This window comes from Neofelis nebulosa, chromosome 12 (genome assembly GCF_028018385.1).
Source record: "Neofelis nebulosa isolate mNeoNeb1 chromosome 12, mNeoNeb1.pri, whole genome shotgun sequence".
Classification (NCBI taxonomy): domain Eukaryota; kingdom Metazoa; phylum Chordata; class Mammalia; order Carnivora; family Felidae; genus Neofelis; species Neofelis nebulosa.
Window position 1 is genome coordinate 93,998,770 of NC_080793.1, and position 26,871 is coordinate 94,025,640.

At 53.9% G+C, this 26,871-nt stretch overlaps 1 protein-coding gene across 2 annotated transcripts in view; it reads right to left on the reverse strand.

Annotated features, from left to right (window-relative positions):
- PHF2 (PHD finger protein 2) overlaps positions 1 to 26,871 on the reverse strand; it is a 76,112-nt gene that overhangs the window by 36,961 nt on the left and 12,280 nt on the right. Inside the window, exons 1-2 of one of the 2 annotated variants that reach the window (XM_058695947.1) lie at positions 3,713 to 3,792; positions 2,483 to 2,568 (exon numbers count right to left, since the gene is read on the reverse strand). In XM_058695947.1, the coding sequence (XP_058551930.1) occupies positions 2,483 to 2,568; positions 3,713 to 3,777 (151 nt within the window). In that variant the 5' untranslated portion in view covers positions 3,778 to 3,792. Of the gene's footprint in view, positions 1 to 2,482; positions 2,569 to 3,712; positions 3,793 to 26,871 lie in introns of those variants that run through there. The other variant, XM_058695948.1, reaches the window with a different exon arrangement.

Here is a 26,871-nt window from a genome sequence, read left to right on the forward strand (position 1 = left end):
GGCTCCTTCCCTCCCTGGGGCCCAAAGGCCAGGGTCCTCTTGTCGTGGCACCCCACCCCCTCTGACAAGGCACCCTGGGACATCTGCCCAGCGGGAGGCTGGAGCGTCGGGGTGCCAGGTGCCCACCCCCCAGGGCAGCACAGCCTCAGGGGCACGGGGAGGAGGGGTGTAAGCATCAGGAGAGCGGCCAGAGCTGGACACGCAGTGCAGGGTCAGAGCTGCTGTAAGGGCCGAGCCCCCCACTCCTGGGAGCCCTCCTGACTCCTTGCCAGGCCCCAAATCTGTGTGAATTGGGTAAACCTGTGAGCCCCCACCCTCATCTCAGTGCCGACCCCAAGCCCACCCAGGGCGCCCCTGGCGCAGCCCACAGGCTTGGGGGGCCTCCTGGGGACGTCGGGACAGCGGGAGCCCTCACCATGGAGGGTCTGACTGGAGCAGATGCAGCAAACTGACCAGCGTGTCACGGACAGTGACGAGCTCCGGTCTGGGCACAGACACACCTCAAGCGCAGACTGATGGGTGACCGGTGTGCACACTGGTGGGAAGTCCTAGCCTCTGCACCTCTCTCCCTCGTGGACACGTGGCCTCCAGTAGCAACAAGACTTGTAAAACACACGTGCACAGGCACACACATGCACACACGTGCAAACACACGTGCATACTCTTGTGCGCACACGACACTCATGCACACGTGTGCCCGCATTCATGCACACACCCACACACGTGGACGCACATGTGAACATTTCTGCGCACATTCATGCACACACATAACATGCATGTGCACACACACGCAGAGCCAGGGAGGGGCCGCCGTGCCCACATGCCCCGGGGGCTACCTGGCTAGAAGTGCCAGGAAGGGTCGCCCGCACTTGGCTTTCAGCATCGGTACAGGGTCCCGGTACAGGGCAGCTGGGACTCCCCAGCGCAGGGGCAGGGTCTCAGTCAGCAGGCACACATGCCCTCAACACTGGGTAAGCTCACGGTCAGGGAAAGGGGGTTCCGGGACACGCGGCGATGTGGAAGTCACATTGTATGTGAGCACCACCACGCACCTCGGCACCCCCACTATCGCCCAACTTGAGCCCCGATTCATGGAAGAGCCCCCAGACCACAGGGCCTTGCCCCACCCTCCCTCAGGCCACTCGGCTCTGTTGTGGGGCAGGCGGGGTCTCCTAGCTCCAGTCCTGCTCTGTCCCTGCCCTGCCCCAGGACCACATGGTGTGACCGCCCAGTCCCCACCCTATTCATCCCCCCAGGCCCTGAGCCTCCTCTGTGGCTCATGAGGTGTTGGGAGATGTCGGTTAACCCACAGGGTGACAGTCACCCTCCCACATCTGCTGTAAAGCAGTGACCAGAATGATGTCCAGGTAATCACAGCAGACTGTGAGCGCCAGCTCCTGGGGGACGAGGATAATTCAGGGACCCGGGAACCTTCCTGCTGCTCTCACACATTGATGCTTTACCGCGTGATGACCATGTGCCAGGGGCTGGAGAATGAGAGCCCAGCCGATGCAGCCCCACGGCCACCTGGTGACCATGGTGCACAGGCCAGAGGTGACCCCACCTGCCTCTCCCAGCTTCCCAAGTGACCAGAGCACAGCCCCCAAGACCGCCAGGGCCAGCCCCACCCCACAGAACAGGGTGCTGGCACCCTCGCTTACCCACGCTGGATCCACAGTAATCACCCCCCATGAGCTGGGGATCCAGTCTCTGCCTTGTGACTGGACACCAGGAGGGGCGCTCCCTTTGAAGGGGGTGAAAGGCCTCCTGGTGCCTGGGGCCAGATGTGGCCCCCACCCCCCTCCCCCAGTTAACCCAGGGCTCAGGATGACAGGGCTGTCATCAGCTACCCAGCCAGGATCAGTGTCCAGCCCGCACCTTCTATGAGCACCCACGCCTCCCAGCCCAGGCCAGAAACCTGAGGCCACGTTAATACCCCCATGCCATTTGTCTTGTCCCCAGGCCAGGCCCCTCCCAAGACACCTGCGGACCAGGGCACACCCGCTATGTGGTCTCAGCCTCAGAACTCCCCTCCTAGCAGGGACACAGCCCCCCATGGAGCCACCATGGATGAGCCTGCTCCCTAAGGAGCCCCCATAGGATGTGCCACACCCCCACGGGACCAGCAGGCAGTTTGAGAAGGGGCCTCTCCCAGCAGAGGGCACTGGAGAAGAGACAGCAGATCCCCAACACAGGCACTCCCAGACCTTGCATGGTGTTCCCATCTCAGATGGGCCTGGCCTCTCTGAGAGTACAACCTGGGTGGCTTCAGTTGCACCCATGGGCAGGAGCCGATCAGGAAGTCAGTGACAGGTCCACAGGGGCAGGAGCAGGTCGGGAGGGGCAGTGACAGGTCCATAGGGGCAGTGAGCAGGGCCGGCAGTAGTCCCAGGCACCAGTGTGCAACTACCCAGGGCGTTCACCCAGAAAGCCAGGCCAGGGCGACTGCAAACTGAGGGTCAGCAGCACAGCCCCTACTTACGGGTAGACTTCCCGTGGGTTTTCTCGCAGTTGGGGCAGTGGTATATGTCGATGTCCGGGGCCTCCTCCTCTTCCACTCCCACACAGCTGAAACAGAGGAAACACAGATGTGGCCAGCATTCAATGCCTCAAGTACTTGCCCAGCAGAACTTCAGGCAACTCCTGCTCAGCCCACAGGAGGGGCCCTCAGTGGTGTGAGTGCAAACGGAGCAGACCATGTGTGAGGACAGTGGCCCACAAGGACAGGACAGGGGAAGAGGAGGAGGAAGGAGGCAGGGGCAAGGACGATCTTGCTACGCATGACCAGCACACACAGAGGGACCAGGCCGTCCAGCAGGCCTGCCTTCATGAGGCCACTGCTATCCTGTCACCTAGAACCAGAGAGGCCAAGGGTGTCTCAGAGGTGGGCTGCCCCCACCACTTCACCGGGGGCAGCTCGGGGCTATGGGTTAGGCCCCTCCTGACCCCATGGGGGGCTCCTGTCCCAGGGGGTGGTACTGCAGCGCTGGGACAACTGAGTATCAAAAGAATGAAGTTGAATCCCTACCTCACACCATATAAAAAATTGACTAAACATGGATCAACAACCTAAATACAAGGCCTAGCACTGTAAAGCTCTAAGACGAGGACATGGTACACCCTCACAACCATGGATTTGGTCAATGGATTCCTAAATAGGACACCAAAAACACAAGCAACAAAACAAAAAATAAACTGGGTATCATCAAAATGTAGAACTCTTGTGCATTAAAGGTCACTACAAAGAAAGTAAAAAGGTAACATGAAGAATGGGAGAAAGTATTTGCAAAGCACTAGCGTCCAAAAGGCACAACGAGCTTTACAGCTCAGCAACGAAAGGAACCACAAATCAACTATTAAACGGGCAAAGGGCCTGAACAGGCATTTCTCCAAAGGTGAGACGCAAACGGCCCGCAAGCTCAGGAAAGACGCTCATCATCCTTAGTCATCTAAAGTCACCGGCATGTGCATCAAAACCATGAGATGCCACCCACACCCACGAGAATGGCTACAACTTTCACAAGAATAAAAACACTGGGAAAACAGCAAGTGCTGGTGGGGATGCGGTAAAATGAGAACCCTCTTCCATCGCTGGCGAGAATATAAAGATGGCACAGCATCTATGCAAATGGTTTGACGGTCCCCCAAAAGCTCACACACAGAATTACGAGAGGCCCCAGCAATCCCACTCCTGAGTCTGTGCCCCAAAGACCTGGGAATGGGGACTCCAACACCAATGTTCACAGCAGTATGGATCCCAATGACCAAAATGCCCATCAGCTGATGAATCGATGACATATATGGCACGTCCACATAACGGAGCAGTCCTCAGCCCTAAAAAGGAAGGGGTGCTGGCACCTGCTGCAGCATGGGTGAACCCCAGAAACTCAAGCCGAGTGAAAGAAGCCAGACACAGAAGGTCACGTGTGGGACGACTCCATCCGTAGGCAGTGCTCGGAGGAGGTAGAGGACCGACCAGCGGAGCCAGAGGCTGGGGGTGGGGAATGGGCAGTGACGGTGCAGTGGACATGGGGTCCGTTTTTGGGGTCAAATATTTTGGAACTGGGTGGAGGCAATGTCTGCACAACACGGGGAAGGTACTAAATGCCACTAAAGCGTTCACTTTAAAATGGTTAAGTTTCACGTTATGTGAATTTTATGTCAATCAAAAAGACAACGGACCTGCCTGTGTCCATGTCATTGGTCACCACCGTCACCCAGCCATCACTAAGGCTGGCTGAGCGCTCCCTCTGTACCGGGCAGCATCGAGGACTGTACTGGATGCGTGCGATCCCGCGGCGGCGATGACCATCACTCGCCCCATCACGAGGAGGAGCCCGGGTGCTCCAGGTAAGGCTGCTGCCCAGACCCCAAGCGCCCCCTCACTGTGGCCCCTGCCCCCTGGCCCAGGGGGCGCTCTGCGCACAAGACCCTCTGCAGCTACTGCGGCCCCAGGGCCCTAGACACTGCCTGCCACAGCTGCCACGGGCCACCATCCCGGGAGCAGAGCCTGAGCCCAGAAAGGCCCTGGCAAATGATTTTGAACACATGGAGTCTACTCTTCACCTCAGAACACAAATCGAGCTGAAGTCCCCGCGGCCTAAAGAGTCAGGTGTAAAAGACAAAGCCGTCCAGAGAGGCTATGAGGGTGCGTTTGTCTGCTCGCTTTCTAAACAAACAAACAAACACAAAGCAAATCGGAGAGGACACTGCCGAGCTGAGAGAGAGCTCCAGGCCCACGGCAAACTTTGAAGTCCCGACTACAGAAAACACCTGCAGCAAATACGCAGTGTCCCTACCTGCCCGCCAGGAACCATGCAGGAGGCGCATTTCCCCAGTGGAAGAACACGTCTGCGGCCCACTAACCACCAGGAGAGGGGGGAGCGAGACCCACATTACCGGGTCAGCCACCCGGCAGATGCATCAGACCAGACACTCTGATCTGGAAACACTGCAGGCGGGGGGCATCCTAGGGACAGCAAACAGCCAGATCACCCCTGGTCTGTCTCCACAGCCCACCCTGCCCACCAGTGCCCCAGCGAGCGACGGCACATCTCCCACGCTGTCCCCACCCCCTATCGGCAGCCAGCTCCCTCCCGTGCCTCAGACCCACCTTGGCAGCCTGGCAGCTCACTCAGCCCCCTCCCCCGGGAGGGGGAGCTCTGCACCCCGAACCCTGGGTCAGCTGGCCTCAGTGTGCTCATCCGTCGATCAGAGACCACACTGGTGTGAGGCCAGCAGGGGCTGAGCAACGGCACAGCTGGGCACGCGGTGAGCCCCCATCACCCGCACCCTCCAGCAGTTGCGCGCTTGAGGAAGAGGCAGAGCCCGGCAGACATTCAGGTCCCATTGGGTCTGGAAACCGGACCCCAAACCCACACCCACGTGCACATCCCACGTCCACACCTTGTGTCTACTTGCCAATTCTACACCCTGCATCCACACCCAGAGTCCACACCCCAGGTCTATGCCCTGACCGTACATCCTTTATCCACACCCAGAGCCACACCTCATGGCCAAACCCCACATCCACACCGCGTGTCCACACCTGGAGGCCCTGCCCTGAGTCCACACTGCTCCAGGCTGCCTGTCACACTGGCAGCTCCTGGAACAGACAGATGTCCAGGATGGCCATGGGTACCTAGGTCCCATCACGTACTCCTGCCTGGCCACAAGACTCTAGGGACACACAAGGAGCCCACCATGCACATAGGATGTCTGAGGTCAGATCAAACTCAGCCACACAGACGGGGGCTCTTCCATTGGTCAGGGGTCAGGTGCACGGTGGAAGGGGGCTCCACCCTAGCTCTAAGAGAGCAGAGCGAATGGGGGCTGACATCAACGTGCCTTAACCTCCCCCAACCCAATCACCACCTGCTGGTCCCACGTGTCCAGAAGCCCCATCATGCCCTGGAAGGGCCATGGCATGAACCACATGACAGGAGGGGGAGATGAGGCCCAGGGGTCACAAATGTGCGTGCCAACACCCCTTTCCAGCCCTGGGGGCTCCTTCTTTACCACACCACTACTTAGGGGTGCTAGTCAACCTGAGCCCAGATGGGCTGGCCATCTGCTGCCCTGCACAGGGAGGCCAGACCAAAAGGGAGAGTGGGGGGTGGGGGTGTGGGTCCCTTGTTCTGCCCAAGACACCTCGGGGCTGCCCCTCACCTGGGAGGGCCACCCAGGGCCTGGACCCAGGGCAGGTGCTGCGGCCACAGCCAAGGCCTCTCCCCTAATGGGTGATGCCAGCAACTCCCCCACGACTGGCATGTGCCACCACCCAGGCCCTGACACCTGTGCCTGTAACCCTGACTAGGGCCACCTGAGTGTGGAAACCAAGGTCCCAGAGCCAGCCCCCTGGCCGTGTGTGCGCGCGAGGCCACACCTCCTAACTCCAGTGTTTCAGGGTCCTAGGACCCCACAGTCAGTGTGAACTGCCCGGCAGCAGTTCTCCTGAAACAGCTCGCCTACTTTATTACCCCAAAGTTAGGGCTTCCCCAGTACCTCCTGAGAAATTACTGGGGAAATCACCCCAAAATCTAAAAGAACAGCTTTGGACAAGCTTACAAGCATTTTCCCCGCCCTAAAGCCAGCAGCAAAGATGTGGAGTCAGGAGGAGACTCCCTAGGGCCCAGGCCCCCGGTGTGTGCCTTCAAATCTCCTTAGGTGAGCAATCCTCATTTCAAAGACAAAACAGAAGCAACCGCCTCATTAACCTGCCCAAGGAGATTCAGCCGGCAGGTGGTAGGAGAGGTCGGCGGGAAGAAAACCCCCAACATGCACACACCTGAAGGTGGGCTCCACACCACGTCCTCTTCAGCACCCCCCACCCCCACCCTGTAAGGGCCCCCTGATTCGGAGATCACCTCCCTGTGGAGACGGCTACTGGGTCAGGACAAGAGTTGGGCGCCCAAGGACTTCGCTGGGCGGATGTGGGGGCTCGGCTTGCCCGCCGCCCCTCCATCCTGCTGCACGTCTGAAGGGGACGCCTGAGGCCTCTCCTGGCCCTGCCCATGTGGGTGCTCTACAGAGCTGCAGCGGACAGAGGCTCAGGAGGGCCTGGTGTGCCAAGGAGGGGTGAGGAGACACCTGACTCGGGCTTCTCCACCAAAGGTGGGCATGCTCCAGCCCCAAGCAGGGGTTCAAAGTTACCGGCTGAGGTCCAGGGACGGATTCAGGACAAGGGGTGTGGATAAGCTGAGAGCCGGTCTGCTGTGCCCTGTCCCCACATTGCGCTCACATGGCATCTGTACAAGGCAGTCCCACAGGACACTGGCCCTGCGGAGACTGTGACCTCGGAAGGTCTCTGAGGCTGGGAGCTGTGAACCAAGTGAGAGCAGCTGTGGTGCCTGGGGGAGCAGGGAAGAGGGCACAGAGGGATAGAGAGGGGGGAGGGGGAGAGGAGGGGAAAGGGGGAAGGACAATGGGGAAGGGAGGGAGGGGAGGGAGGAGGAGAGAAGGGAGGGAGAAGGGGGTGGCAGGGGGAGGGGAGGGGAAGGGGGAGTGGGAGGGGAGGGAAGAGGAGGGGAAGGGGGAGGGGAAAGGGGGAAGGAGGATGGGGAAGGAAAGGAGGGGAGGGAGAAGAAGGGAAGGGAGGGAGGAGGGGAGAAGGGAGAGAGGAGTTGGGAAGGGAGGGAAGAGGGGGGAGAGGAGGGAGAAGAAGGGAAGGGACAGGGAGGGTAAGGGGAGGAAGGAGAAGGAGGGGAGGGAGAGAAGAGGAGGGAGGGAGGAAGGAGGAGGGGGGAGGGAAAGGAAGGGGAGGGGAGAGAGGGGAAGGAGGAGGGGAGGTAAGGAGGAGGGGAGGGGGGGAGAAAAAGAAGGGAGGGGGAGGGGAGGAGGGAGAAGTGGGAGGGGAGGACAGGGGGACACAGGGAGGAGGCGAGCAGGGTAGTTGATAGGAAGGGACAGAGACACCAAACCAGGGGCTGGAGGGGTGTCATGGGTTCACAGGATAAGACCCTAGGACATCGGTTCTATAACAGAACAAAAACAGCCTCAGCGGCAGGGACAGGGCAGCCACAGGGCGGCATCATCTGTCTGTTGTGTGAGCAGCATCCCCAGGTGGACAGGGGCCTCAGGGGCCACCCAGGTGACCTAGCCCCAGCGGCCCTGGTGGGAGGCCAGGCACCCAGGTGGTGGGCAGCAGGCAGGAGCGTGGGTTCAGGAGCATACCTGAGACATGGCCTTAGGCCCTGCTGACCCTGCCCTCCCTCCTGGGACCCCAGGACACAGGCTCCAGGAGTGAGCATCTTCACAACTTGCAGGCCCCTGGGGCGCAGGGCGGCAGTGCTGTGACAGCAGAGTGAGAAGACAGGCAGCACGGAGCATGGACCCAGGCCCGGAGCCTAGAGGAGCGGAGGCCACAGGCCCAGCCAGCGGCCCTCATTGGGGTGAGATGCTCAGTGCACATCCAGGACACAGACCGAGGCCCCACACAGCAAGAGCCACGGGCCACGGGCCACAGGTCAGAGCTGGGGCTGGCCACTCTGGGCGTGTGGCCACACAAACACTGAGAGTCAAGGAAACAAACCCGTCACCATGTGCTCGGTGCTCTGTGTGACCAGGATGCCACCGGACCATCTTCAGAAGAACAAAGTACATCTTTACATGCTGAGGAGGAAAGAATCCAGTGTGTCCTGAAGCAGAAAACACACTGGAGCACAAGGTGTGCACAGCTCCTTCTGGTGGAGAACCCAGAACAAAATTATGTCTGTGTGTGTGACTGTGTGTGTGTGTACATGTGCCTGGTGTTACATGTGTGTGGTGCTGTGTACTTGTGTGTGAGTGTATACATGTGTGCACATGCATGTGAGCATGGTGTATACATGCATGTTAGTGTGTACAGGCATGGGTGCATGCATGTGTGTACATGTGTGGGGTATGTGCATGCATGGGTAGATACATGTATGTTAGTGTGTGTGTACATGCATGGTGTGTGTGTATGTGGGGCTACATGTGTGCTCTGTGTGGGTGTGTGTACATGTATATATATGAGGGTGTGTGTGTACATGTGGGGGTGTGTATGCATGTGTGTTGCATGCCTGAGTGTGTACATGCATGTGTGTATATGCATGTGTGGGTGTGTACATATGTGCCTGAGTGTGTACATGCATGTGTGTGTGCACATGTGGGTAAGTGTGCATGCATATGTGTATACATGCACGTGTGGGTGTGTACCTGCATGTGTGTGTGTGTGTGTGTGTGTGTGTGTGTGTGTGTGTACACGTATGTGTGCCTGTGCTCCTGTCAGAGCTCCTTCGACCACTGGCTTGGAAGCCAGCGGTGACACCCACTGAGGGCAGAAGGCAGAAGGCGCATTCCCAAGGCGTGTGACCCATGAGGCTGGAGGCTGGTTTACCTGAGCCACCAGTGACCCCACATCTGGCACAGAGTCTGCCCCAAACAGGTTCAAGCTGATGTGGTGCCAAGAGCCCAGTAAGTAGAAAGACAGCAGGTGGGGGGCGCGGGGGACAAAACAGCGAAGAAGAAGGCCAAGAGGAGGCCCTGAGGGGCAGAGGGGACGATAGACACTCCGTACACCAGCTGTCCTCCCTGGGGAGGCCTGGGCTCTCGGCTCCTCCTGCAAAACCCACATGTGCCCCCTGGAGCTGCTCTGGCTATGAGGCCCTCATGGCAACAAGGGGCCCAGGGAGGAAGGGGCTTTTCCAAGATCATCCCAAGGGACCCCCCGCCCACCCATTCTGACCTCCAGCCTGCAGACTTTGTGGAACCCCAGGGTTAGGACCCTGCACACAGAGCTCCCACCCAGCCTGGACACCCCACACCACACTGCTAGGGTTTATGAATTATGTCCTGAACCCACAATTAAATTGCATCATGGCTTTTCCTATTATTGCTGTCAAGAGTGTTGATTTAACATAAGCCACAACTTCTGTAGCCCTGTCTTGACATTTACTGTTTAAATTACAGGAGGAGCCTGGGGGGGGGGGGGGGGAAGAAGTGGCCCCTTTCTTTTTTTTTTTTTTTTAATTTTTTTTTTTTTAACATTTATTTATTTTTGAGACAGAGAGAGACAGAGCATGAACGGGGGAGGGGCAGAGAGAGAGGGAGACACAGAATTGAAAGCAGGCTCCAGGCTCTGAGCCATCAGCCCAGAGCCCGACGCGGGGCTCGAACTCACGGACCGCGAGATCGTGACCTGGCTGAAGTCGGATGCTCAACCGACTGAGCCACCCAGGCGCCCCAGAAGTGGCCCCTTTCAACTGCAGCGGGGAGGGGTGGGCACAGCCTGCCCTCATGCGGCTCCCGGGAGCTCAGCAGTGGCAATGTCGAGCTGTCACGACACGGGCGGGGCTGCAGGTGCTGGGTGTGCACCTGCCGTGTCAGGACCCACGTGGGAGGGCGCCTCCTGAGCTACGGCCACGAGCTTCCTAAAGGTTGCTACTCTCCAGGCCAGGACTCCACACCTACACACCTGTTCTAAGGCAAAAAGAAATGCACACAAGATTGACGCGCAAAGTGGGTCGTCCATGATTACTTAAAATAGCAGAAATCAGGAGCAGCAAACCCGCCACCAGGAGGTCAGACACCCGGGCACGCTGTGCTCTCACAGCGGAAATGTTACGCCGCCGTTCAAACTCAGGTCATACACGTGTTTGGGTTTAGACATTTAAGAGCTGCAGGCACTAAAACTATAGCCTGGTGCACAGCTGCACCCAGGAGGCCTCCCCACGCCTCACACCAGGTGACGGCACGCTTGTTTTCTCTTCACACTCTCCGAAAATGAGCACGCATTCCCTTTGTGAGAAGCAGCAAGGTCCTGCTTTATTCTGAAGGTCGGAAGGGCTTCCCAGCGCCCCTCCCTAGCTCAGCTCCTCCCATCTTTCCCAGGTCCTGGGGCCGCACAGAGGCCTCCTGAGCTGTGCGCCCCGCAGAGAGGCTGGGACACCCACCTTGGGGACGGCTGAGGGCTGCTGGGTGTCCCCTGGAGGGTCTGCTGGGGGAGGGCCAGGCCAGCAGACGCTTGCGTGCAGGTGTGAGCAGCCAGGGAGTACCAGAAGGCATGGTGGGGGTGTCCTGAACGCCCATCACCGGCCACAGTGACTCCCTTCCCTCCTCCTGCCCTCTCCCTCGTGGCAACCTCACCCCATGTCAAGCCGCCCCCTTTCAGGACTGCTCTGCTCCCCCCATTCCTGCCTGATGACCCATTCTGGGTCTCCAGAGATACCCAGAAACTGGTCATTAACAACTTCCACATGGAGCAGCCGTGGGGACACAACTTGGTCATCACTCAGCTTTAAGATGGTCATTTGCCCTGTGTCATATTCAACACAGTCCCTGAGACCCTAACTGTGCCAACAGCAGCTAAGTCCCTTAGCAGTCAGCCACTGGCCCAGGTGCCACAGGACCCTCTCCATGTGAAGGGATGGACCACAGCGTGAGAAGGGACATGACAGCCCCCAGGCCACACACGGTGAGCAGGGCCCGCTCGGGATGCTGCTGGGCAGTGACTGTCCATCGAGTTTGCTGATTCCACCCTGAGAGCCTCAGCACCATGTGCAAGGGGAACTGAGGCCCGGAGAGGCCTGAGCCTGCCGGGACCACATGGGAAGAGGTGGGAAGACACAAAACTATGCCTGACCAGTGATTTAAATCATGGCTTTAAGTAAATACTTCCAGAAAAAAACACAAATGGCCTTTAAACATGGGAAGAAATGCAACAGCACCGTAGTGAGATATGCAACCCAACTGTGAGAAGCTTCCCACCCATCTGCTGCACAGCCTGAGGGGCTGCAGGGGACGTGGTGGCATGACACACACACAAACATCCTCATGTGTCCTCAGCAGAAACACAGTGGCACAGCCTCTGGGGAGGGAGCAGCTGACAGAAGGTACACATACCCTTGTCTGTGGTCCTGCTCCAGAAATGCCCAGGTACACAAGTGCAGGAGCGACCTGGACATTTACAGCAGCAGCAACCAGGGGTCCATCCATGAAAAGCTTAGGTAAATATATGGAATGCCAAGAAGTACAAACTCTACCCTTGCTGACCCAGAACGGTCTCCAGGATGCACTGGCCCTTCCGTGCTGACCCGGAACGGTCTCCAGGATGCACTGGCCCTTCCGTGCTGACCCGGAACGGTCTCCAGGATGCACTGGCCCTTCCGTGCTGACCCGGAACGGTCTCCAGGATGCACTGACCCTTCCCGTGTTGACCCGGAACGGTCTCCAGGATGCACTGGCCCTTCCCGTGTTGACCCGGAACGGTCTCCAGGATGCACTGGCCCTTCCGTGCTGACCCGGAACGGTCTCCAGGATGCACTGACCCTTCCCGTGCTGACCCGGAACGGTCTCCAGGATGCACTGGCCCTTCCCGTGCTGACCCGGAACGGTCTCCAGGATGCACTGGCCCTTCCCGTGTTGACCCGGAACGGTCTCCAGGATGCACTGGCCCTTCCCGTGCTGACCCGGAACGGTCTCCAGGATGCACTGGCCCTTCCCGTGCTGACCCGGAACAGTCTCTAGGACATACTGTTCAACAAAGAGCATAAGTTGCAGTGTATATGGTGCACACCCATTTTTTTTTTTTGGTTGGGTACTGTTAGAAATGCATAAACATGCCCCTCTGTGACCAGAATGTTCTGGGAAGACTCAGAAACCTGACCCCAGTGGCCATCTCGTTAGGACTGGTGGTCAGCAGGGAAGGGACAGACTCACCACTGGAGACAAGTTTTTGATTGTTGGATATTTTCCTGTGTGTGCATATTACTGTCCTCCTTCAAAAAATTTAAAGAACAACTATAATCACAATAAGCTGATTTGATTCAAAGCAGAGCCTTTCAAACTTTTATATGTGCGGTCTTTAAAAAATACTCTTCTGACTCTCAAAAATAAACCTGTATACCGTGCAGGTCAAGTGCGAGTGCTGATCTGTGCTCGTGGTAAGTGGCCAGAACTTTCTGAGAGTGGTTTCCAGTGGGTGAGAAGCTAAGGCTCCCATGGAACGAGAAGTGAAAGGACACTTGGCAAAACTCCATCCTGTCCAGGCCACTCATCTGTGAGACAGAGACACTGAGGCCCAGTGTGGACAGGGGGCCCACCCAGCCCATGTTCACACCTTCTACAAATCATGGTTGGTGCTATTCTGGGGCCCCAAGGGAGGAGGGAGGCCTCAGAAGCCCCTGTGATCACAGGCCCCCAGAGACCAACCATGTTTCTGCACAGCAGGGACCTGGGGGTCATCTAGGACAACCTGCCAAACAGGCCCTGACCATCTGTGCATGGGACACAGCACGCAGCCCACAGGGAGGGAGCGGACAGGTGTGGGAACAGAGGCGCGGTCCCCACTCAGCCCAGCCAGGAGCAGAGAAGAGGGTATGACAGCAGAGGGCAGCATAGGCCCATCGGGCACTCTGCAGATGTGCACTGACCACTGTCAGATCCCCTGGTTTCTCAAGAAAATCTGCAAATGCACACCTTTAGGCGAAATCTCCTGAGTTTCATATATCACAGTTAATGGAACTGCTTTTGAAAACCAGCATGGACCAACATCATGAGCCCAACAGTTGTGCTGGGGCTGGCGGGCAGTTTGCAACCTCTACACCACTTCCCCTTGGGAGTCACCTGAGCAGCATGCCCCGCCCACCTGAGCCTCCCTCCGCAGCCTGGTGGTGAGAGATCCCTCCAGTCTCTGAGGCCTTCAAGCCTTCCCTTCACAGTCGGGCCTCAGTGGTGACATCTGGGGTACCAGGCCTCCTCCCCAGCCAACACAGGGTCTGCACACACCCTGACCAAGAGGCAGTCCAGCAGCCTGGGGATCACATGTGTCCTAGCAGATGCCAGGCTGGGGCGTCTCTGGGACACCCGCTTGGCTGGTGTGCAGCCACAGGACACCATTAGTTGGGCTCCAATCCGGGCCTCAGTAGCATCAGGATGGCTGGGGCAGGCAGGGGAGGAAGCTGGCCTGGGCACTGCCCCTCTCGGCCTCCCTCAGCAGCCCTGTCCACAAGCTATAGCAAGAAAACCTGCCCAGCAGCCTCCTGGGAACAGCAGAGACCAAAACCTCACAGACCAAAGTATCCAACAACAGGGGAACTGTTAGGTCAGGACCCACCTAACAGACCATTACACACCCAAATGTGGTACCGACGGGGACACACTTATGCTGTGATACGGGGGAAAAGCACACCAACTCACTCAGTAGAGAGAGGCAAACATGTACAAAGTTTACGAGGGAGCACCTCTAAGACGGTGGCATATAAGGGGGACAGTTTTCTTGTCTTTAAAATCATTTTTTGCAACAAAATTACAAGACCTAGAAGATAAAAATAAAGTCTGAAGACACAGAGAAAGCATAAGAACCCAGGTATAGCAGAGATCTCAGAACGATCAGATCAGGAATCTACAATGACCAGGATTAATACGCGAGGGCTTTCGCGGAAAAGGTGGACAGCATGTGAGAACAGATGGGCAGTGTAAACAGAAAGATGGAAAATCAAAGAAGGAAACAAGAGGAAATGCTAACAATCAAAACCACTGCAACAGAAAAAATGCACTCAAGGGGCTCGGCATCTATTGGCCAAGGCCAGCATAAGGATCTGTGAGCACGAAGACAGGTCAACAGAAACTTCCAAAACTAAAGAGCAAAGAGGGAAAAGGAAGAAAAACACAGACCAGAAAATCCAAGGACTGTGGGATGACTACAAAAGGAGTAACATATGTGTGATGGCAAGGCCATAAGGAGACAAAAGAGAGAGGAATTGAGGATAGATCTCAAGTAATAATGGCTGAGAATTTTCCAAAATTAATTTTAGACACCAAGCCCAGATCCAGGAAGCTCAGAGAACACCAAGGATATATGCCAAATAAATCTGCACCTCAGCGTATCACATTCAAACTCCAGAAAATCAAAAAGAGAAAATCTTGAAAATAAAAAAAGCCAGAGTGGGGAAAATACCTTATCTAAAGAAGAGCAAAGGTAAGAATTAGAGCAAACTTCTGCTTAGAAACCATGCAAACAGGAAGAGTAGAATGAAACATTTTAAGTGTTGATAGAAAACAAAATGCCAAGCTAGAATTTGTATCCTGAAAAATTATCCTTCAAAGGTGAAAAATAAAGACTTTCTCAGACAAACAATTGAGGGAATTTGTCACCAGAAGGCCAGCCTTGCAAGAAATGTCTTCAGAGAGAAGGAAAGAATATAGGTCACAGATTTGGATCTTCATAAAGAAATGAAGAGTGTTAGGGCATAAATTAAGGAGATGTAAAATATTTTATTTTCTTATTCTTATTGCTATAACAAATAATAGTTTGTTCAAAATAAAATAGCCACAGTGTACTTGATTATAGCTTAGGGATAATGATATGAATGACAGCTCTTGCATAAGAACGGAAGGAAAATCTGGGAATGCTGTTAGAAGGAGCTTAAACTGGGGCACTTTGGTGGCTCCGTTGGTTAAGCCTCTGACGTGGGCTCAGGTCATGATCTCAAGGTTCGTGAGTTTGAGCCCCATATCGGGCTCTGTGCTGACAGCTCAGAGCCTGGAGCCTGCTTCGGATTCTGTGTCTCCCTCTCTCTCTGCCTCTCCCCCACTCACGCTCTCTCTGTCTCTCTCTCTCTCAAAAATAAATAAACATTAAAAAAAAAATTAAAAAGAAGAAGCTTATCTGCCCATAACCATGTATTTGCAAGCGGGCCTGACTTAGCCATAACTATATATGTTGCAAACACAAGGGCAGCTGCTAAAAAAAAAAAAAAAAAAAAAAAAGTTAAAAGAGAAGTATTATTGATATACTAGAAGAGGAAAAAGAAATGAAATCGTGTAAAATGCTCAGTTAAAACCAGAACAGGGGGGCGCCTGGGTGGCTCAGTCGGTTAAGCGGCCGACTTCGGCCCAGGTCACGATCTCGCGGTCCGCGAGTTCGAGCCCCGCGTCCGGCTCTGTGCTGACAGCTCAGAGCCTGGAGCCTGTTTCCGATTCTGTGTCTCCCTCTCTCTGACCCTCCCCCATTCATGCTTTGTCTCTCTCTGTCTCAAAAATAAAATAAACGTTAAAAAAAAAAAATTAAAAAAAAAAAAAAACCAGAACAGGAAGAAAAAGAGCAGAAGACAAAAACCAAAACAAAGAACAGGGACAACGAATAGAAAAAAGAGACAAATACGGTAGATACTAATCCAGCATCACCAGTGATCACCTTAATTACCAGTGGTCTAAACATACAAATTACAAGAGACTGTAAGAGACTGTAAGGAATATTATGAGAAAAAAAAAGCAAGACCCTACCATACACAGACTATCAGAAATCTGCTTTAAATATAAAAATAAAATACATATAGACTAAAAGTAAAGGCACAGTGTGGGGGAGGGAAGGGGAAGCTCTCTGTGCTTGTGGGAGGAAAAAAAACCAACAAGTTTGGCTGTGCTTGGCTGGTCCAGTCAGCAGAGCATGTGACTCTTGATCACAGGGTTGTAAGTTCGAGCCCCATGATGGGTGTAGAGATTACTTAAAAATAAAATCTTTTTTAAAAAAGAATTATTTAAAAAACTGTTAAAAAATAAATAAAAATAAAAACTGTTTAATTGGGGGGGAAAAAGGGATGAAGAGAGTTAAACCATGCTTATACTAATAACAAGAAAGCCAGAGTAACCATATTAATCTCAAAGTAAACTTTGGAGCAAGAAAAATAACTGGGATAAAGAGGGGCGTTATATAACGAGAAAGGGGCTAATTTTCCAAGAGGACATTAAAATCCTTCATGCACCTAATAACACAGCATCAAACTATATGAGGCAAAAACTATAGAAAGGAAAAATAGATGAAGACACTACTGTACGGGCAACGTGCACATCCTCTATCAACCATTAACAGGTTCAGCAGACAAATATCAGTAAGGGCACAGCTGAACTGAACAACACCATCAATCAACTGGATCTAATTGATATTTATAGAATACTTAACCAACAAAAGCAGAATAAACATTCCTCTCAAGCTCACACAGAACATTTACCAAAAGAGATCACGTTCTGAGCCATAAAACACACCTGAACAAATTTAAAAGAACCTTTGAAAAGATACTCTCACACCACAATGGAATTACACTAAGAAATCAATAATAGAAAGATATCTGGATAATTCTAAACTTTGAGACTGATTAACACACTTCCAAATAACACAGAGATAAAATTTAAGGAAAAATTTTAAAATATTTCTAACTAAATGGAAATGACATACTTACCAAAATTTATGGGATTCAGTGAAAGCAGTGCTTAAAGGGTGATTTACAGCACTGAATGCAAATGTTACAAAAGAAGGTCTAAAATCAATCATCACTTACACCAGAGGAAACTAGAAAAAGAAAAGAAAATCCAAAGTAAGCAGAAGACATAATGAAAATTAGAGCAGAAATCAATGAAATTGAAAACAGCAAATAGAGAAAGGTCAAAGAAAGCAACATATGATTCTTTGAAAAGATCAATACATTGATATGCCACTATCCAAGGTAACAGAAAAAGATAGAAGACCTATATTACTAATATCAGAAATGCAAGAGAGGCCATCACTACAGATCCCGCAGACATTAAAAGGACAGTAAAGGAATATTATGAACAACTCTATGCCCACACATTTAATAACCTAGATGAGAAAACCTATTCCTTAAAGGATTCAATCTACCAAAACTCACACAAAGAGAAATAAATAATCGAATTGGTCTACATCTGTCAAAGAAATTGAATCGATAATAACTTTCCAAAACAGAAAATACCAGGCCCAACAGGTTCACTGATAAATTTTACCAAACATTTATGAAAAATATTACATCAATTTTTTTAATCTCTTCTAGGAATTAGTAGAGGAAATACTTCCTAACTCATTCTATGAGGCCAGCATTACCTTAATACCAAAGCCAGACAAAGATATTATAAGAAAGGAAAATTGCAGACTGACATCTCTCATAAACACAGATGCAAAAAAAAAAAAAAAACTCTTCTAGAAAACATTAGCAAATTAAATTCAACAGTGTATAAAAAGAATTATACACTATGACCCATAGGGATTTATTCCAGGTATGCAAGGCTGGTTCAATACTCAAAAATGAATTAATGCAATCCACCACAGAAGCAGAGTAGATAAGAAAAATAATGATCATATCCATAAATGAAGAAAAAGTATTCGACAAAATCCAATATTCCTTCATGATAAAAATTCACAGCCAACTAGGAACAGAGAGGAACTCCCTCTACTTGATAAAGAATAAAGCTCAACTTGGGGCGCCTGGGTGGCGCAGTCGGTTAAGCGTCCGACTTCAGCCAGGTCACGATCTCGCGGTCCATGAGTTCGAGCCCCGCGTCAGGCTCTGGGCTGATGGCTCGAAGCCTGGAGCCTGTTTCCGATTCTGTGTCTCCCTCTCTCTCTGCCCCTCCCCCGTTCATGCTCTGTCTCTCTCTGTCCCAAAAATAAATAAAAAACGTTGAAAAAAAATTTTTTTTAAAAAGAATAAAGCTCAACAAAACTTACAGCTAACATCATACTTAATATGAGAAACTAGATGTTTTTCTGCTAAGATCAGGAACAAGACAACGACGTCCACTCTCACCACTCCTATCCAACACTGTATGGGAAGCCCTACTAATGCAATAAGATAGGAAAAGGAAATAAAAGATATGCGTATTGGGAAGGAAGAAATACAACTGTCTTTGTTTGCAGATGACATGATTGTCTAATGCAGAAAATCCCAAGCAATCAACAAAAGAACTCCTGGAGCTATAAGTGGTCATAGCAAGGTTGCCGGATATGAAGTTAATATACAAAAGTAAGTTGCTTTTCTCAAACACCAGCAATGAACATTAGAATTTGAAATAAAAAACACACACTATTAACACTCAAAAATATGAAATACTTAGGTATAAATCTAACAAAACATGTGCAAGATCTACATGAGGAAAACCACAAAATTCTGATGATGGAAATTAAGGAATTAAATAAATAGAAAGGTATTTCATGTTCATAGATAGGAAGACTCGATACTGTCAAGATGTCAGTTCTTCCCAACTTGATCTATAGACTCATTGGGATCTCAATTAAAATCCCAATCAAGTGATTTCTTGGATATCAACAAACTGATTCTGAAATTTATATGGAGAGATAAAGACCCAGCACAACCAACACAATACTAAAGGAAAAGAATAAAGCTGGAGGACTGACACTACCCAACCTCAAGACTTACCAGAAAGCTATGCTAATAAAGGCAGTGTGGTTTTGATGAAAGAACAGACAAAAAGATCAGTGGAAAAGAATGGAGAACCCAGGAATAGACCCATGTAAGTACGGTCAACTGACCTCTTACAAAGGAGCAATGGAGGCATATGGTGCCGGAACAACCACACACACACACACACACACACACACACACACACACACACGCACACGCACATGTGCACGCACACACATACACAATGCACACACATGCACATACACATGTATGCACACACATACACACACACATGACACACACGCATACATACACACACAAAAAAAATTCAGACATAGATCTAACAGCTTTACAAAAATTAACTCAAAATGGGGCCCCTGGGTGGCTCAGTCGGTTAAGCGTCCGACTTCGGCTCAGGTCATGATCTCACGGTCCGTGCGTTCAAGCCCCGTGTCAGGCTCTGTGCTGACAGCTCAGAGCCTGGAGACTGTTTCAGATTCTGTGTCTCCCTCACTCTCCGACCCTCCCCTGTTCATGTTCTGTCTCTCTCTGTCTCAAAAATGAATAAACGTTAAAAATTTTTTTAAAAAAAATTAACTCAAAATGGATCCTAGACTTAAATGTAAAACGCAAAACTATAAATCTCCTAGAAGATGACACAGGAGAAAACATGGGTGTGGTGACGCCTTGTTAGGTACAGATACCAAGACCCTATCCATGAAAGAAAAAACTGATAACCTGGACGTGACTGACATTTTTTAAAACTTCTGCTCTGTGGAAGACGCTTTTAAAGGAATGAAAAGATTAGCCACAGACTAAGTGAAAATCTTTGCAAAACATGTATCTGATAAGTGACTGTATCCAAAATATACAACTCTTAAAAACCCAACTCTTAAAAACTAACAACCCAATTTAAAAATGGGCAAAGGATCTACAGACACCTCCCCAGAGAAGACACACACACGGCAAGCAAGCACACTCGGCGTCACGCGTCATCAGGGAGATGCAAATGCAAACAGATTCCACCCACTGTGCACCTACTAGAAAGGCCGAAATCCAGACCACGGAATACCATGTGCTGGCGAGGACACGCAGTGGCAGGGGCGCCTGGTCATGGCTGCAGGGAACACAGAGCGGCGGAGCCACATGGGAAGGCCGCTTCTTACAAACCTGAACACGCTCTTACCATTTGATCCGCCGAGCGAACCCAAGGTATTGACCTGAATGAGTTAAAAACTTAAGTCCACACAAAACCTGCACACGGATGTCTACAGCAGCTTTACTCATAATTGCCAAAACTTGGAAGCATCCAAGACGTCCTTCAGTGGGGGAGGGACAAATACACTGTGTCCCTCCAGACAAGGGGATATTACTAGCGCTGAGAAGAAGGGGCTATCATGGAAAGACACGGAGGAACCGTAAATGCACATGACTAAGTGGAGAAAAAGCCAGTCTGAAAAGGTTAATACTGTCTGATTCTGTCCAACTGTACGACATTCTGGGGAAGACAAAACCACGCAGCCAGTGGAAAGATCAGCAGTGGCCAAGGGATGGGGAAGAGGGAGGGAGTAAGAGGTGGAACACCGAAGATTTTTAGAGAGTAAAACTACTCTTTTCTATTACAACAGAATACTTGTCCTCACACATTTTCAAACTCCATAGGGTACCCAGACTCAGCACTAAGAGTGAACCCCAAGGTCAACTATGGGCCTCAGTTATTAATGACAATGCACCAGATCGGCTCATCGGATGTAACTCGCACCACACCGGTGCGAGACGTTCACAACAGGCTGCAGACGGTGAGGGGGCACGTGGGGACCTTCCCCATTTTCCACTCCATCTTTCATCTAAAATTGCTCTAAAATTAAAGCCCGCCTATATATATATATATATATATATATATATATATATATATATATTTTTTTTTTTTTTTTTTTTTTTTTTTTTTTTTTTTTAATCATAAAAGTTCCATGCGTGTCTTTGAGAATCCTAAGGATTTGTCCAGCACGGTGCTGGGGACAAGCCGCCCGACACGGAAACCCTATGGCAGGAATGCTAATAAAGCCTATGGCAACAGCATGTGTCACAGATGCCGTGTAAATAAGCGATGAGCACGCGGACAGGCGCGAGGATGCGGGAAGCTGGGTGTTTGGTGATGTGGTCGGAGGCTCACTCCACTCAACCTCAGAACCTGCTCTGCTGATTGGAAAGTACGGCTTCCTGCTCCCCTGCACGCCAGCCCCGCCCTGTGATTCCTGGATGCGGGGATGGAGTCCAGGCTCCAGGCCCTCAGCCTCCCTCCACCACCCACCACCCACCTCTTGGTCTGATCTCTGGAGCACCATCTGCCCTCTCCCACCTTGGAGGGGTCTCCTGATCTCGGGGTCCTCTCCCCGGGGCACCCAGTGCCCCTGCATCTGCTCCCCGGGTCAGGGCTGGGGTGTCCTCCCAATCAGCAAAAATGTCCCCTTGGCTGACAGGTGTCCAGGCAGACCACAGACAGCCTGGCAGAGTCCCGTGGGTCCTATGTGCACAGGCCGGCCCACCCCAGACCCAGTCACATGCCACTGGGGTCCATCAGGGCCAGAGCCAGCCAAGGGCTGGGGCTCCACAGGTGCTGACTATGGGGCCACTCAAGGTGGGCTTAAAGGTGGGTGCATGTGCCGGGCCCACACACAGCCTCCTGGGGATGCCATCCAAGAGGCATCATGGGAGGAGGCCACCCTGATGGGGGCGGTAAGGTTTCTTTCTATATGTAGGTGGGCAGGTGAGGGCAGGCTGGGAAAAGGTCCTGGCTCATGACAGGCCAGCAGGGTCTCAGGGCGCACCCAGAGTGCCCCGACTCAGGCTGTGGGTTCCCGCTTGAGTCTGCAGGTTCGGGGGGCGCCTGGGCCCCATGAGGTGGGCCCTGCATGTGAAGGTTGGGCAGCGGGTGCAGTCAGATCCCAGCTGGCCAGTCCCCAGAAGCGCAAGCGAGGGCTGGCCTGGGGGAGCACAAGCGACAGTCCATGACCTCAGCTGTGTGGGCAGGAGGAGTCCAGCACCAGCAGGGTTTTGCGGGGACCACGGCTTCTCAGGAACAGCTACAGACTGTGTCCGTGGTTGTGAATGCTCAGTGCTCTGCAGCTGGAAACACCCACCCCAGCTAGGAGCCGGGGGTCTCTTCCTGCCCTGGGAGCAGGGGAGCAGGTGCGGCTAGTGGGGCCATGCCCCACCTGTGCCACATGATCAGGGCGCCCACACGGGGGCCTCGGAGGGGAGGCGGCTGAACAACCCAACGGCTGGGTCTCCCGGGGCCTTGCCCATCTGCCCAGCGCGGCAGCCGCCCCTGAGGGGCAACGTCCTGGGAGGTGAGCCACACAATGCGTCTTGGACCCTTAACCGAAACGGCCATCTGCTGGACTCTGCCCCAAACACGTGTTCCTGCATACACAGGAGGCCTGAGGGGGCAACGCCACCAACCAAGGGACTGTGCGCAGCACGCCCGGCAGATGTGAGGCCACCACACGGGGACCTGTTTCTGGCTGGGTCCAGGGCAGCCCTGGGAGTGGGAGTGGGCTGCCGGGCCTCGTTCGGAGGAGGCTGTGGGAGGCTGGACAGTGGGCCCAGGAAGGCCATCTGGGGCAGGCCCCGAAGCAGGAAGGTTGGCGGTTGCCGGCTGGAGGCTGCGGGGGGGGGGGGGGGGGGGGTGGTGCCAGGGCCAGGCCGTGGGCCGGGGAGGGGAGTGGCGGGGAGGGGGGGGCCATCCCAGAGGCTTCTGCCCAAGGGGCAGCACGCACATGCCTCAGACCCCAGCTCAAATTTCCAAACTCGGGAGGTGGTCCACCTACCCAAGGGAAAGGAGGACTGAGCCCTCATACGTCACACAAGACAGCCATGTCACCACCTCACGGAACACACAGTCCTCGTGAACAGCCGCAGGAAAGCGAGGATTCCGAAGTGCGACACACACTCGTACACGCACGGGAAGAAACAAATGATCAAACAACTCAGCAAAACGAGAACTTCTGGGAATGAACAATGACGCTAAAATCTAAAACTCCACCAACACTTTAAGCAGCAAATTAGACACATCTGTCTAACACTTCGGTTCAAGGAAAGTGGACCGGAGCCCCCAGCACGCGGCACGCGGCGGGACAGGGAATGAGCATGAGTGGACGGGGACACGGCCCGCTCAGCACCCAGAAGCACACGCCGGGCAGGACTGGCTGCAAGTCACTGATTCTCAGGGCCGGGCAGACCCTCCAGCCGCACACAACCGCCCCTTGGAAGGGCCAAGCAATCTGCAACACTGACTTTTTTACGTCCAGAGTTGGCTGATCTTCACCAAATCAACACACTGAAGGAAGACTGGGCCCACCCGCCCCAGCTGCGGCCTTCCGTGCCTCCGCAGGCCCAGGGCCCGGGAACCCAGAGATGACGGCCAGCAGTCAGGTGCCTGGTGGTCTAGCGGTGCTCAAACACAGAGCAGGGCGCTTCCTGCTCCCCTTCCTGGCCGCCCGCTCCCCACCCCGGCTGCAATTAGCCTGGGCCTGCCTCCGTCCCACTGGGGCACGCTTCTTGGACCGTGGGAGTGGAGGGGCTGACCCAGGGCTGCGGAAGGGCCTTCACGGGTGCCTTCAGGCACCGCCACACTCCAGCCAGACCAGGGCTACCTGACCCTCCCGTCACTGGCCCTGGACACAAAAGGCAGGCCTGAGCGCAAGCCCGCCCTACCGTTAGGAGCCCCTGCAGGGCGCGGGGATGCCTGTCCTCCCAGGGGGCCTCACCCCGAGGACCCACCACATCTGAGGGTGTCCAACAGGGTCAGTTCACTGAGGCCTGTGCTGAGGGACGAACCCACTACAAGACGGGTACGAATGAAACCGCTTACAAAGAGCACACATAATAAAAACCGTTTCCAAGGATGCAGGTGCGAACCCACAGGAAAGGCGGGGGCTCGTGTCAGACCCCCAGTGCTGTGGGGGCAGGGCAAGGACACAGGACAGCACTGAATGCGGCCTCTCAGGGAAATGCCCGCCCGTGTCAGCTGGTGGTGACTACAAGCTCCCTGCATGGGCAACGCTGCCCCGTGCCCCCCTCCGGGGCTCCGGGTGGCCGTGCTGCCCAAACACCCCCACGGTGCACCTGCTGCAGCTTCCTCGAGAGGCCAGTGGGCCACCATTGGGGCCCCTGTGCTAGATGACGAGGAAGCCCACCTCCCCAGCTGGGGACCCACCCTGGCCGCAGGCCCAGCGTCCTGGGCCTTGTCACGGCCAAGAGGTGCCAGGACCAGCATGGCCCGGCCGCTTCAGGGTGGGCTTGGCAGCTCGGCCTGCAAGCACCCAGTGCCTCCTCCACGGCCTTTCTGGGGGGCTGGGAGCCAAGTCTCCAAGTTTTGGGAATGCAGAGCACGGCCACGTTCACGGGGACTGGCTTTCACCTGTGAGTGAAAGCGGGGTTCCCAGAGCTGCGCCCTCTTGGGTCAGGCCTTCCCGCCTCCCCTGAGGGCATCGGGACCTCTGGGCCCCTGGGGAGTGGTCACCAGCCAGTCCACTGAGCTCGCTCTGGGCGTCTAGAGGACGAGGGTGCCGGACGAGATGCTGTCCCCGGGAGGGAAGGAAGGGGCTTGGAAAAGTGCAAACACCGAGGGCCAGGAATATAGCATTCTTCAAACCCCCCAAGCGGGGCTATATGGAGGCTTCCCACACTGCATGGAAAGGGCACAGAAGGAGCCCAGCAAGGTAGGGGACGGATGTCTCCACAGCAGGACAACCTGAATGCTGCCTGCCTGCGGACAGGTTCTAGTCCCCCAGAAGGACGCGCCAGGGCCCTCATGGGGCAGGACGGCACGGAACTCTCCCAGCAGGTTCCAACACACTTGAGCACCTCCAGCATCCCAAACACACACAGGAGGGGCCGAGCCCCGTCTCCGTTGGCCCTGCAAGTCCACCACCCCCACCCACACGCCCGCAAATGGCTCCCCGGGGCTGGCAGCCTCTGCTCTCCCTCCCAGCCATCACACCACTGCCCTCCCCGGCCCAGGCTCCACCCTGCGCAGGGCCAGGGGTCCTGAGCAAGGTGGCATCTCGAGGTGGGTCTGGCCCTGGTTCGTGGCAGTCAGCCCTAGACCTCCCCCATGAGTCCCCTCCTGGCATGGGATGAGGACAGAAACAAGGGGGCCTGCCATGGCTTCTACCCACTCACAGCTGTTCAAAGTCAAAACCACCACTCCATACCGGGTTCTGCCTTTTCCTCGGCTTCTTCCCTGGAGCTGCCTCAGCAAAGACCCCAGACCCAAAAAACAGGACAGGAGCAGCTCTTCCTGACAGAAAGCTCTGGGGGCAGCTCACCCAAGAAGACGGATGCTGGGAAACAAGTAACCGCAGGGGCACCAGGGCGGCTCGGTAGGTTCAGCTTCTGACTTCGGCTCAGGTCATGATCCCGTGCGTAGTGAGTTCGAGCCCCGCGTCGGGCTCTGTGCGACAGACAGCTCAGAGCCTGGAGCCTGCTTCCGAATCTGGGTCTCCCTCTCTCCCTGCCCCTCCTCCACTCACACTCTCTCTCAAGATAAATAAACGTGAATAGATGTTCATGTTTATTTATAGAAATAAAGATGAAATAGGTCCAACTGAAAAGCTCCTCCTACTCTGACCTTAGGTCACTCTCCTCCTGGCCCGCAGACAACGTGGGACATGCAAGGGCTGATTTAAAACTCTGAGCAGGAGGACCCCCAGCTGCACAGCAGCGTCAGCTTCTCGGACTGGAACCGACCGAGACCACGCTGGCCATGCCCTCCACCTGTCTGGCGAGGCTCGTATCCGCAGGCACTGCCCAATGGCCCCTCTCGGGTCACATCCCCATAGGCCTCGAAACCTGCATGTCTTCCCTCAAGTGGAGCTGCTGGCCGGCAGGATAGAAGTGTCAGGACCTGACAGAGGGAGCCTGCTGTCCCCCAACGCCGTGGCATGTGCCCTCAGGTCCCCTCACAGGAGGGGCTCAAATTGGGCAGGGCCCTGGGGGCTGCAAGCCCCGGGGGTCACGTCAGCAGTGGGGGTGCCAGAGGGGCGGAGACACCCCAGAGTCAGGGTCCGGGAGAGAGTGAGAGTGCGGTGGGGAAACCCTCAAACCCAGATTCCACAAAGCCTGTGAAATGGGCCAGGGCAGAATGGTCTCTAGCCTCTGGCAATCTTATTCCCCACGTACTTTATCTCAGATTAGAAGAAGCAATGTTATGGGGCGTCTGGGTGGTTCAGTCAGTTAAGCGTCCAACTTGGGCTCGGGTCATGATCTCATGGTTCCTGAGTTCGAGCCCTGTGTTGGGTTCTGTGCCGACAGCTCAGAGCCTAGAGCCTGCTTCAGATTCTGTGTCTCCCTCTCTCTCTGCCCTCTCTCTCTCCCCTGTTCATGCTCTGTCTCTCTCTCTCAAAAATAAAAAAACATTAAAAAATAAGTTAAAAAAAAAAAAAGAAGCAATATTATGATCCTAGAAAACAAGTTGGGAAGTGCAGAAAAGTATAAAAAAGCAGCAGGAAGAAAACTCTCTTAACCCGTTTAGCACGTTGGCATATTTATCACACTATGTAGGCAAGCCTGAATCCTGCTTTTATTCCTGGGTGGCAGCATAAACATTTCCCGGTGACCATCACTGCTGACGACTCTGTGTGTGTGTGTGTGTGTGTGTGTGTGTGTGTGTGCGCGTGCTACAACGTACCTCATT